This window comes from Macrosteles quadrilineatus, unplaced genomic scaffold (genome assembly GCF_028750875.1).
Source record: "Macrosteles quadrilineatus isolate MER2022 unplaced genomic scaffold, UCM_ALF_1.0 Scaffold_3__2_contigs__length_128488019, whole genome shotgun sequence".
Classification (NCBI taxonomy): Eukaryota; Metazoa; Arthropoda; class Insecta; order Hemiptera; family Cicadellidae; genus Macrosteles; species Macrosteles quadrilineatus.
The window spans coordinates 101,729,096-101,741,814 of record NW_026542596.1 but is presented as its reverse complement, the minus strand read 5'-3'; the positions used below and the strand labels follow the sequence as shown (position 1 = coordinate 101,741,814).

General features: G+C 34.6%; 1 protein-coding gene across 1 annotated transcript; it reads right to left on the bottom strand.

Annotated features, from left to right (window-relative positions):
- Positions 1-16: 16 nt before the first annotated feature.
- Positions 17-8,230, bottom strand: LOC128989419 (uncharacterized). The gene is made up of 9 exons (XM_054411309.1): positions 8,144-8,230; positions 7,778-7,887; positions 7,581-7,666; positions 6,030-6,135; positions 4,613-4,793; positions 4,069-4,256; positions 3,044-3,212; positions 1,621-1,798; positions 17-93 (listed from the first exon to the last, which is right to left on the bottom strand). The coding sequence occupies exons 1-9, from the start codon at positions 8,228-8,230 to the stop codon at positions 17-19; spliced, it is 1,182 nt and encodes a 393-aa protein (XP_054267284.1).
- Between the last annotated feature and the right edge of the window lie 4,489 nt (positions 8,231-12,719).

Here is a 12,719-nt window from a genome sequence, read left to right as displayed (position 1 = left end):
TTGATTTGTTCAGCTGCTACAGAGAAACATTATTGATGTAGCAGACAGTTTGTTGCCTGGGAAACAAGTCAGGCTGCTGACTGATTACAGTTGCTACAAATAAAAATAAATATTAAGCACTATATAAAATAAATAACAAATAAACAACATTCAATGAATCAAATATTTTAACTTCCGTCGTTCGTTTTGAAAATAAATGACTAACTTAGTAGCAGTCGAAAATAGTCAACAGAAGTTCAACTGAGGAATTGTGGACGTCAAGGTATGTAACCTGTTGTATTTAAAGCCTTTATTGACTCTATTCAGCACATGTTCTTTGAGTATAACGAAAAAAGAATGATTTTATTTGAACAAAGACAAACACTTATACACATTTTTATTTTTTTTTATTTTCTAACATTATAATTTTGCTATTTATAAATTAAAATTTCTGCTGAGGAGTATGGAAAACAGCAGTAACTCCAATGGCCCAATCCTTAGCAAGATCAAGCAAGACCCAGCATCTACAACAGAATTAACATTCAGGTAAACCATTGGCTTTTAGCTTTTAAAAAGCTTTTAGAGCCACAGTGAAAGCATATATAAAACATACTCCCTTAGTAGATTTCTCATTCTTATGGATCTGCTGAAGACAATTTTATTGTTAGTTCCGTCCAGTGCACTGTTAGCTGAGGTCGAGCTTTGTTTTGTTTCTTATAATTCCAGTAATTTAAAACATTGTTTAACCAAATAAAATGATTAAACAATAACTCGAACCCTAGTTAAATAACCAAACCGTAAATCCTAAATCATAATACTAACCCTAACATAATATAACCAAAATTTCGTTGACACTAGAGTGAATAGTGTCACCAACATGTACTAGACTCCAAAAACTAGCTTCACAATTTACAATGAGATAACAGTCTACTTGTGTTGGTTAGTCTGGTAAAATCCTTTAGAGTCAAATTTTCTATGAAAACAAACTCTTATTCTCCAGTTTTCTATCCATATTTTATTTAATCTACTCTATTGTGAATTTGTGATTTTATTTAGTAGAAATAGGACATATAAAATCAAAGAGTAGTGCTATACTGTACGAGTTACGAGTACATACTATGTAATGGCATTGATTATTGGATACTGAAGGTCAAGCAGGAGTCAAGTCTGCAAGAAAGTTAAAAGTGTTCAGGTGAGCCCCGGGAATTTTGTATTTATGTAGGTATATTTACACCTAATTTTATCAGTTTCCCCCACTGAATTTTTCTATGAAAGAGTAAACTTTTAAGTTGAATTGTAAAGAAATTAAACTATTCAGACTAAGGAAATATTGTTTACTTGCACGGCCAACTGTCGCAATGTTTTCATAATTCTGGACCGATCTGTCTCTAAATCCTTCATCCCATCCCTTTAACTCATACCTTTATGCACACCAATAGGTTGTTGGTAGCCTACAATGAGTTTATAAATTAAATCACTGTAAAAATATCTCTTAAAAGATGTGCACACACTAAAACTCTAATTGGAAAAATTTTAAATTAATTTTAATATTAATCCATTGTTTTATTTGACTTAAAATTCATTTTTCCGTAATTTTACTTTATTACTATTTTAAATTGATGAATTTAGAGATTTACTTACTCTTCTCTCCTCCTGGAGTTATCCAAGGATCAAATGTGATATCATCTTTAAACTTCGTTTCTAGGAAAGTTTTGTTAGCGTCAATCACATAAAACTCCCAGAATGTTTGGAAGTAGCTGAGACGTACCACGACCATGAAAGCCCTATCAACATCTTTCTTGGACAGGTAAGTGGTAAACTGAAATAATGAGATTCAGTAATTCCATAAATGTTCAGAAACATATTTCTAGAGGCACAGTTTGAACCCCTTTAAGAGGGTTTCACCCACCGGCTGGTTACCACGTAAACATGGTCCTACAAAAAAGAATCTTGCTACATTAAAGTGTTTATTGAGTTGAAATGAACTGTAAAATATTCACAAAGATCCACACTATGCCCTGGATGAACTGAAACTTTGTAATTGTTTTTGTAAGTATTTATAAAATCATTTTGCAAATCTGCGTAAATTAGTCTTTTTACAAGTGATTTTAGCTTCTAAATAATAGTTAAACATCAATTTACCCCCATCCATTGCAAGCTCTGATATGTTAAGAGCACAAAAAAACATACAATCATTGGTAACAAATTAGTTTTAGAGTGTTGAGAGCTTGAGGTGTATAGTCAATGCTTGTACCGTAGAGGAATATTTAGAAACATTAGCAAGTGTAGCCGCCATCTTGAATTGACCGGGTAGAACCCTCTTAAGAATAGGTGCGAGAGGTCCACTTTAAAAAAATAAAAACTAAATTGTTAACATCTTGGGAGGATTCAATACTTTTTAAGAGAGCGCAACAATTAAAGACCCACTGTAGTGGAAATCAAAAGTAGACTGTTGAGATGGTTTGGGCATACTATGAGAAGACAGCAAAACTCCGTAGTAAAGAACATACTTGATAGAAACCCCGAAGGCAGAAGACCACCAGGACGGCCTAAGCTAAGATGTCTGGATCAAGTTCAAAAAGATATATAAGATTGGGAAGAAGTTAAAATGAAGCTCAAGAAAGAGAGACCAGCAGTGCGTGGGCGACGCCAAGTACCTCTTATGGTACCAGTGGCCACTCCAGTAAGTAGTAAGTATTTGTGTTCTTGAAAATTAGAGAAAACGGAACATTGGCAAAGTCATCCCAATATTTCCTGTGGCATTTATAAGGAAGCATTGTAAATGAAGAATCCAAAATAAAAGTGAGTCTAGATGTTCACTCCCCACGCTACTGATAAATTAAAAAAATGTGAGCTCTACAAAATGTTTAACAAGCTACCGTGTCATCCAGCTCATCTCCTTTTAATGTCGGAGTATAAATCCTTGTGATTTCTGTAATGTCTGTGGTACAGTTGGAGTAATAACTGACACATGATTAGGTAAATGGAGATTACGATGGAATGTGAGCTCAAGATATTTAATCAATGCTTAAACTGTTTCAATCCACACAAATCATCGCATTACCTGCATCAGCCCAGTAACGTAATTCTTCTTGTCCACCAGTAAAGCCCCTTCCCAAAGACGAAAGTTTTTCTCTGAGGACATATAACGGACAGCACAGAATTGTTCCTTAAACTCTACTAGAGCGTAATGTGAACATTGTGTTGAGCTTAAACTCTTTACAGGAAACACTCTGAAAGTTAAAATATATGTCATGCAGTAACCATTTTATCTTATAATTACTAATGTTTGCCAAATGTATGGTTGCCAGTAGAAAGATAGTAATAGTTAAGTAATAATAAATTTAATGTATGCATTTATCATAATGTCTTCATGATAATTTTCTGTGATCGCGGCTATTTCAAGATCTTCTCCCGCTATTGTGGCAAAATTTTTGAATATTTTCAATGTACAGTGATCACAGCAAAACAAGGAGACTCTAGCAATTGTGATCCCAGCGACATTGTGATGTTGCGACAAACAAAAATTAATTGTGAACAGCAAAATTATATTGCAAGGGTTACAGTAATAAAGTGTATAAATTTATCAAAACACTTTTTAGGAATACTTAACTTTATAAATGATCAATGGCAATTTTTATGTAAAATAAAATCTCAATCAAAAATTCCACAGGCTCAATTTTGTGTTTGCTTTAATCATAGATTAAACACTTAGGGAGTATGTTTAATCTATGATTTAATTCCTTCCTCTCACTTCTGATTCCTCATGTATAGTTGTAGTGCTAAGTTTACAGCATTGACTATACACAGTCAATGGTTACAGATTATGAGTCACATTGACATGGTCAATATTTGCTCTTTGACAGCTCCTCCTTGATTGCTCACTCTTTACATTGTGAACAAAGCTGTACAATTGTTTAGAGCCTTATAGCTTTGCAAATTGGATATCTTAATTTTATTTTATTTAATATTTAGTGTTAAGTTAATTTAATAAAAGTGTGTTGTACTCAAGGGTTTTTACAGCTTATGGTGGCTGGATTACATAGCATTATAATCATGACATTCAGGTAATGTTTTGTGCAAACTCACACTGGACGAGAGAGAGGCAGACCAGTATAATGATCCACGGCCCATCCAACCATCAAACTCCTCAAACTCAACTTGCCCACGTTGAACACAGCTGGCCTCAGTGTTCTGCTCTTGAGGAAGGAGCTTTCCAATCTGAGGAGGACCAGGTTTGGAAAATACTTGTTGTCTTCTGAACCCATCAGATCAGTCTGTAACAAAGTTTCGAGACCAGCAGTCTTATGATGATGATTTTGGAGAATATGTGACTTCGAGATATATAGTTTGGTATTTGAAACCAAAGAGTAAAGCTAAAATACTAAAATCTACCAGAAAATAAGAGGGACACATTTGGTTGACATCAGCGAACTCAAAAATCAGCAACATGAAACTCATAAAATAGCCTTCAAATTTAAGTATAGGATAAAACGTCTAATGAAAATTAGTTAAAATCTGCCAGACATTTTATAAACTAAATCTTTACCAACTTACTAAATCATAAGATGCACTAGTACAGTTCTGACAAAAAACTTAAATAACGACTGAATTACATATTCAGTTGACTCACCACAATTTTCTTAACTTTCCGCGCCTGAGCTGTTCTAGTACCATTGAAGGAGTCCAACCCACCGTACACTAGGAATGAGTTGTTCCTGGGTCTGCCTGTCTGCTCCTGCGCTAGTGATGCGGACACTGTCATCACCCAGGAGAGAGACGCAAACACTCCGTTGTAGTAGTTACTGACATTCCTGCAGTTGTCAAAACAGAAAAAAGATAGTTTGAGCTAAGTGATTTGCAGCAAGAATTTTTTAATAATTACTAGCAGATAGCAATGTGAAAAATGGTGGTGATTGAAGACTGTTAGCATGGGGACGAAAACCAACCATAAGGAATGGGATATTAGATATTATGAATAGACATTGTATAAATTTATTCTCATAAAAGTGGGAGCATGTCCCCTTACAGCATTAATTAGCACCATTGTAAGAGTTATTTCTGTAAAAACAAGGCTCACAGAAAGCATTACTCTGTGTTCTCCCTCAGAAGGTGAATCCTAAAAAGCACTATTTCAAAATGTTATCCTACAATAAGAGGGATGTATTTAATTAATCTCAACACTTCTTCAATTCTTCGCAAGACAACAAGGCAAATCAGGTTTCACAATATTTAGAAAAGTCTCCTTCCAGTGTCCAACATCAATGCTATATTACACAAAATACTTGTAAGCACAACCTCTAAAAAGTCAACAAGAAATCAATGGATCAAGTGTTGAAGTAAATATTACATCTATATAGACTGTCGCACATATTTTATTAAAAAAGGACGTTATCTTTGACCATTAATACAACTATAAATTCCATTCATCATGTTAAATTTTTGTATCAGTGTTTTTAAATTAAATTCACCATAGTTGATGTGAGCCACCCACAGATTGCACTGATTACTAATTTCTGTCAATTACACAATGTTTTTTACAAAGTAAAACTGATGGAACTACTTATTATAACCTATTATAGCAACTGTAATGACGTCTCATCTATAACTATTCCATAATAGCACTGGGGATATGTCAGCAACAAAACATCAAGTAAAAAAGACACAAGCGCATTCTGTGACTGGCTCACACAAGTGCATTTATTAATAAAAATTTGTGACAGCTGGTCCATAATGGGATGTCTAAATCTGTATCCAATAGCATTGACTATAGTCAATAGTCAATTAAGAAACTGAGTGAACCACCCACAGAATGCACCTCAGGCTAATATTAATATTCTATTTGTTCCCTTAAAATAATTTTGATTTAAAAATGGTAACAATCTTTACATGGGGAGGGATGTCTAGTTCTATATGCCTCTAACAAATAAAGTTAATGACCATTCTTTATGATCAACCATTTTGACTAAGTTTGGATTTCTATAGCAACTGGTGGTTAAAAACGAATACCACTAAAACAATCATGTGTCTTGTTATTCATGTGCACTTACTTTTCTTGTTTAACTTCTATCAATGCTAAATATGGATATTCTGTAGGATCAGGTGCATACTGTTCACTACCCTTTGTAGTTAATACAGCAGTGAGATAGATAATGTCTAAAAGTAAAATACAAAATTTTAAATTCATGTTGAAAAAATACAACCAAAACCATAGTGACCTTAAAAAATGTTCTGTTTTAATGTATATTGAATTCTGTGAAATAGCTCAGAACAGAGAACCTGACTTTGCTCTGCGGTGAGTTACTGTATTAGTTTTCATCAAAGTTTAAGCGTAAATAGCATAAAATATATTTTTGTTGATAAATTTTAGGCACAGTTCACTGAATATATTCTTTGCATTTAACTTAAAAAAAAAACTCTAACACTTTCCCTACCCTAGGTAACTCTTTTGTATATCAGGAATGTGAATGTCGGTAGTTAATGAGTTGAATAAAGCTTAACTATTTTTATTGAACCACTCTATATTTTATCCTCCGAACAATCACAAAATGTTTGTGGAGGTCTAGGTTTCTTTTTTTATTCATCACCTCATTTCAAAGCACATGAATAAGCATCTATTGTCGGGACCACATAAGTTTGCAGTTGAGGGAGGAGCCTATTTACCATATGGTTTTCAACGAACCAATGAGAACGGTGTGGTGTTGCCAAATCTAACAATACCAACTGATTTGAAAATATAGCTTTGTATATTTTTATTAGTGATGTCAATGGGTGATGTGGCAACGTCGCACTAGCCTCGTCTTGTGATTGGCTGCCACCAACTGCAAACTTACGTGGTCCCGACAATAGTTACTTTTATGTAGAACCACAGATTAAAAAGTAGGCATGTATACAGTACTCCTTTAATCTGTAGTAAAAATTGTCATTTAATCTTTAGAGTAACTACAACAGTTATTAGCTACTGGTTTAAAAGGACCAATCAAAAATGTTCCTTGACAAAACTCAGAAACCCTTGTGCTAGGTTCCGCTACTTAGCCAAAATATTTCTTGTTTGGACCTTTAATGAGAAAAAAATTGACAACTTTATCATCAATTTTGGCACTGTCTTCTTGCCAACTGAAACCCTTGAGAAAAAAATTGACAACTTTATCATCAATTTTGGCACTGCCTTCTTGTCAACTGAATCAACTCAATTTCCAAACCTTTACATCTAACTCAACTTTTTTTATGTTAACTTAAAACATAATGCCGGCATACTTAAAACAGGAAGGAATCCACATAAAACCTATTTACCATCTCCAATAACTCCACTATAACAGCTCACACCCACCGAGCAGAGAATAAAAGCGAATTCTCTTTGCATAAAAGCAAACTCACAGAGCAGAGAATTTTTATTTGGCCTTACAGCCAGGCTATCAGAAGCAGGGGAATCTGTTCCACTGAAGAAGAGCTGAACAAATTCAACTAAAGCTTTCACAAGCCATGGATACCAGCAAACCTTTTTTTCCTTGATTGGGAGGTGTAAAGTGCAGTTAAGCACGCCATCAGTCCTTGAGGAGACTGTGTGACTCACACATCCATCCGACCTCAACCATACCCACTAAGAGCACCTCCCCCTCCACTCAGTTGTGGCAGGGTGATCACAGCGTTTGGCGGGAGTCCACCGTATCTTGCTGGAATGACAACTCTGTAACAACATGATTTAGTGTTTACATGGCGGTTGGTTTCGCCTGACTCTGCATGCCAAAGGGTACATACTGTGTGGTTGGGTTTCTTACTGACTGACTGACTAACTTACTTTGCATGACCTAACCTGAGCATGCTGAGAGGTGATTGATCCGACTGACTGAGCTTCTTCTTGGTGAAGGTGAGCAACGGCCTGAGTGACTGAACTGACTGACTGACTAGCTAGGCCCTAATGTAACATGCTGTAACCTAAGGTGGGTTGTCCAGGATTGCGACTGGCCGTGGCCTCCATAGTCCTCTGATAGTTCGAAGTGCCTGCACAACTCTCTGATGTAATCTGATCATATGTAGATTCGGCGACTTTGTGGAAAAGTTTCCTTGATTTCCTTATGGTAAATTACTCCAGCGTTGGGACTCCGACTGATGCTCTGATATTTGAGTTTCTCACGAACCATGGCTGTCGCGTAATCCGTCGTACAATCCGTGATTGGATGACTTCTTGTCGCTTCCTGTTGACCTGTTCATCTTGCTGACCAGTATCCACCAAAGCCTCTGAAGCATACATCATGCAGAAGCGTTCTAATAATAGGACATGCAAACTATGGTGTTGATTGAGAGCAGGTTATGACGTCAAGCATAGGCTACATCGCTACATCAGTCCAAGGACCACCTTCGCCTCATTGACTTTCTTGTCAATGTGTTGTGTAAAGCATAGCCTTGAGTCGAGCGCCACCCCTAAGTACTTAACAGTGTCGTGTCCCGGGATTGGCTCATCGTCCAGCTACAGCTCTGTCAGAGGAGCTCGTGGCATCCTCAGACGTTTCCTGAAAACAGATAGTAGAGCACAAACACACTCAAAAAAGGTGTAACAGAATTAAAAACTACTAGCTAACCTGTTGCTCGAAATCAAGCAAAACTGCAACTTGTAATAAAAAAAAATTACAAAAACATAAACAGCAAGACCTCAATCAAAGAGTAATAAAACTATGCTACAATGGTCCAAAATCTTTGTTTTTTACATGCATAAACCTCTATAAATTGGGTAAAAAAGTCTTGGGAGAATATTTTTACCATAGCCAACCTTAAAACAATTAATTTGATATATTTTGTTAAAATTAAAACTTTTAAAGCCCAAGCAAAAGATTGTACTGCAAGAAACGTTGCAAGCTCTGAGTAGTCAATTTTTTAGATAACGTTGATCTGACTAAATAAACGTGACCAACATAGTAGGGGTGTTTTAGTGAGTAGTTTGAACAATGCAGAAGTCTCATGACTACAGGCCGGTTAGGCATATTTATTTGCATTTTACCACAGCCACACAGAGGTGGCTGTGATTTTACCTTCTCTACCTGAAATACATCCAAAGTCTTGGTTTCGCCTTCAATGGTAGCGACGCCATGTATTCGTAAGTGTCACTCAATTGCAGTTTCCATAAAAACGGCGCGGATTCTTTTCGTCTCCTCCTGCTCTGTCCAGTGGTAAAACTCACACAGTTGGAAGGACTAGGACTTAAAACGTTTTCAATAATGTATTGAAGTATAACTGTAACGTTATAGTTTAAAACTGTTTATAGCTATTTTATTAGTACATTGAAATCTCGAATGTCTATGAAATTGCGTGAAGGAATACCTACTCAATATAGATAGGCCTATTAAAATAGTTTCTGTTAATTATTATTCTCATGCTTATTTCACGTTTAGTTAATAAGGAACTTTACAGTGTTTCTTCGTTTTTAAAATGCAAACAGTATGTACCTCTTGAAGTTTGTATCTTTATTTTAATGGGTCTGATTTTGTTTGGGTAGTTTTAGTGACTTTTGCCCTGTAAGTTTTAGTATTATTATTGCAATAAACGATTCTGAATCGAATTCTGACGTCTTACAAGTCTGCTAATAGCCTGCTTTGTTATTTTTATACACAGGGTGTGGGGTTAATTAGGCTAAATACAAAGAAAAAATTGGAAATAAGTTAAGTGGATGAAAATAAAATGAAAATTGAGAATACTTGTCCCAAAATCAATCTGTTGGCGAGATAGTAGTTATATATCGATGGATATTCCTTCGCCGTTTTTTTGTGTGTTTGAATTTATATTTGAAAAACGATTTAAGACATCTTTACCATTATATGAGTGTACTAGACGTAATTTAATACGATTCTAAATTACATTAAGAATATTTAAGATGAAGAATTAAAATTACGATACAATTCAAGGAATAAAATAGGCCATACTACTCCTCACAGAGTACTTTACTTTTACCTTGACCAACGCAGATTCGCTTTCAGTGGAAGATCTTCAGAGAATACAGATTAAGTAATAAAGATTAAGTCAGGTAATAGTCAGGAAATTCCATCAGGGCTCTGCCCCAGTGGCTTTTAAAGTTTCCATGTTATCCTTATGGAGAAACGATTTGTTTACATTTGAACACATGAATACATTTGAATCTGCGCTATATATTAAGGGAGCTGCTGGAGCTGGTTATATTTTATGTGGTAAAATGAAAATATTTACATCGTGGCTCGAAAAAGTGTTTTACTACATAATATATCAGATTTTTAGTAGTTATATGAATTAAAAAATCAAGAAGTGCAGGCCCAAGTTACTCAGGTTAAACAATTATAAGTCATGAGTCATTTATTCAGCCAAATCAACCAAATACAATTAGCGTTATAGCTATGTCAAAATAAACTAAAATAAACTGGAGTAAAACTAAAATTCCAAATGAATTAAACGACAGGTTTGCTAGTATAGTATAAGAGAGTATACTTGTATATGTGTAAACTGAAGCAGTCCCACTACAGGTACAAGACCTCAGTACAGCAGTTCTGTAGTGTATATGAGATAAGACCCACCCACTCAGTGACGCAATAGGACCACCGCCTTACCAAAACCAGGCAGGTGTCCAAATGTCACGGGCATAAGCGCAAATTTTCGGAATTCTTTCACCTTATAAGTGCTGGTTGCCCAAGTTATTGCTGTTATTGCTGGAGGAGGGGGATTTGTGTTTACGTTAATTCTGAAAATGCCCAATGTAAGAATATCCAAGTGATCATTGTATTAAAATACAATGAATAGTTTCATTTTAAAATACACGCCTTATTTGTTACAAATTATGGAAAACTTGCGTTTATATTTGATAAGGAACCAAGGAACAAACGAGAATTAGAAAATCGTCTCTAAATTAAGAGGAAATTATTCAGCCAACATTGTACCATTCAAGCGTATATTAAAATTATACACAAAATTAAACTTTATATTTTACAGTAGGATAAGAAGTCTACATAGAGAGTACCAAGTTAACGACAATTATTCGTGACTAAATTCTTATATGAGAAGGATTTGCAGTTCAAAAACTTGAAAAGGCGCTCCTTTTCAAGTTTTTGAACTGAAAATCCTTCTCCGCGAGTGAGGGACAAAGAAACGTCTTCTCGTATTGCTCGGATATAATTGATAATTGTCTAGCAATGTTTAGTCCAAGAAAAAGCAGGCCAAGATGATTTGCAAATTATATAGAGAGGTGGCTTCAGTTATACAGGGTGTCCCGTAACTCTCTGGACACATGTATATAGTGTTATTGCTTAGGTCAAGACAAACACATTTCTAGGAACATAGGTCTGTAGTTTTCCGTCTATCTGTATTTATGTGTTTTTTACAAAGAAATTAATAATTCCTAAACCGTTTGAGATGCAGCGTTGAGACTTTGCAAACATGTTTATCTTGTTAAGATTTTTTCGTTTAAAATTATAGTAAAAAATCATCAACCGTTTAAAAATAGTACCTAAAACCGTTTAGGAGTTATTAATCTCTTAAAAAAACACATAATTTATACTGATTCTTGTATTGTTTGTTTAAAAAAAATCCAGCAAATTTAGTTATAGTATGTAAGAAGCATAATTGATTTATTTTAATTGTTTGTAGTGGTAACATTGTTTCTTTTTTCATTTCCCTCACAAAGTTTGATTTCATTCATAATTCTGTATCTCATGGCAGGCAAATCTCGTAGACATTGTAAGTACAAAATATTATTATCCATTATAATCTAGGAAAGTTAAATCTGAAATTAAAATTTGTATTGAAAATACTATTGAACATGGATATGGGAAAATAATATTCACTGTTGGTTAACCTCAAATTCTAAAATATGTTAAATTAGGTTATAAGTATGTTAACTTGCAAAAAGCACGTTGTACGAAAGAAAATGGAAATTGAAATTTATATTTAGAATAGTTATATTAGTAATATTTATGCATTTGTATATTTTTTTACAGACGAGTTCCTGTATTAAAATAGAGCTCTACGGAAGGTCATCTTAAAGTAAGATTGTTTCAATTAAATAATTATTTAGGACTGAGATACAGAGGTATAATTTAACTAAATGAAAAGTATATAATTTGTTATGATTTCATTTATTTTATTAATAAATTGTCAGTGGTGTACACAGAAATGAAATGGCTTCTTTTTAACTTAGGCTAAATCCTATTGAAGTTATATAGTTCTGTATTATAAATTATTACATTTATACTTGTTTATTGGACCTTACGAGTATAAAATAAAGACAGACTAGGCACCGCAAACCCAAGTTCCTATGGTGAAATATGTTTGTCATGACCTAATCAATAACGCTATTATATACATATGTCAGAGAGTTACGGGACACCCTTGTATAAATCGGAGGTTTTAGGTTTTAATCAAAGCTTTTGTGCTGAATAGAATCAGCTGCAAATTACGTTAGAATTAGGAAGAATTACGTTAAAGGTCCCATTACAGTGATCAATGATGAAGATAGCGGAGAATTTTGAAACAGCACTTGCAAGATGGAGCCATAATAAGGGGCTCTGGGTTCCGAAAAGTTCGTGATCCAGTTGATTAAATAAAATGGGATAAAATTACAAAGGAGAGTGTACTATTAGCTGCTGCGCTCTTAAAGGGCCTGGGCTACTCGATGGTTACTTGTTTAATGGGCCGATAAAATACTTCCTTGTCAAAGACATGAGAATCAGGAAAGAGTTTTTGAGACGATTGAAAACACAAAAGTGGTTCCTTACACATAAGCTAAC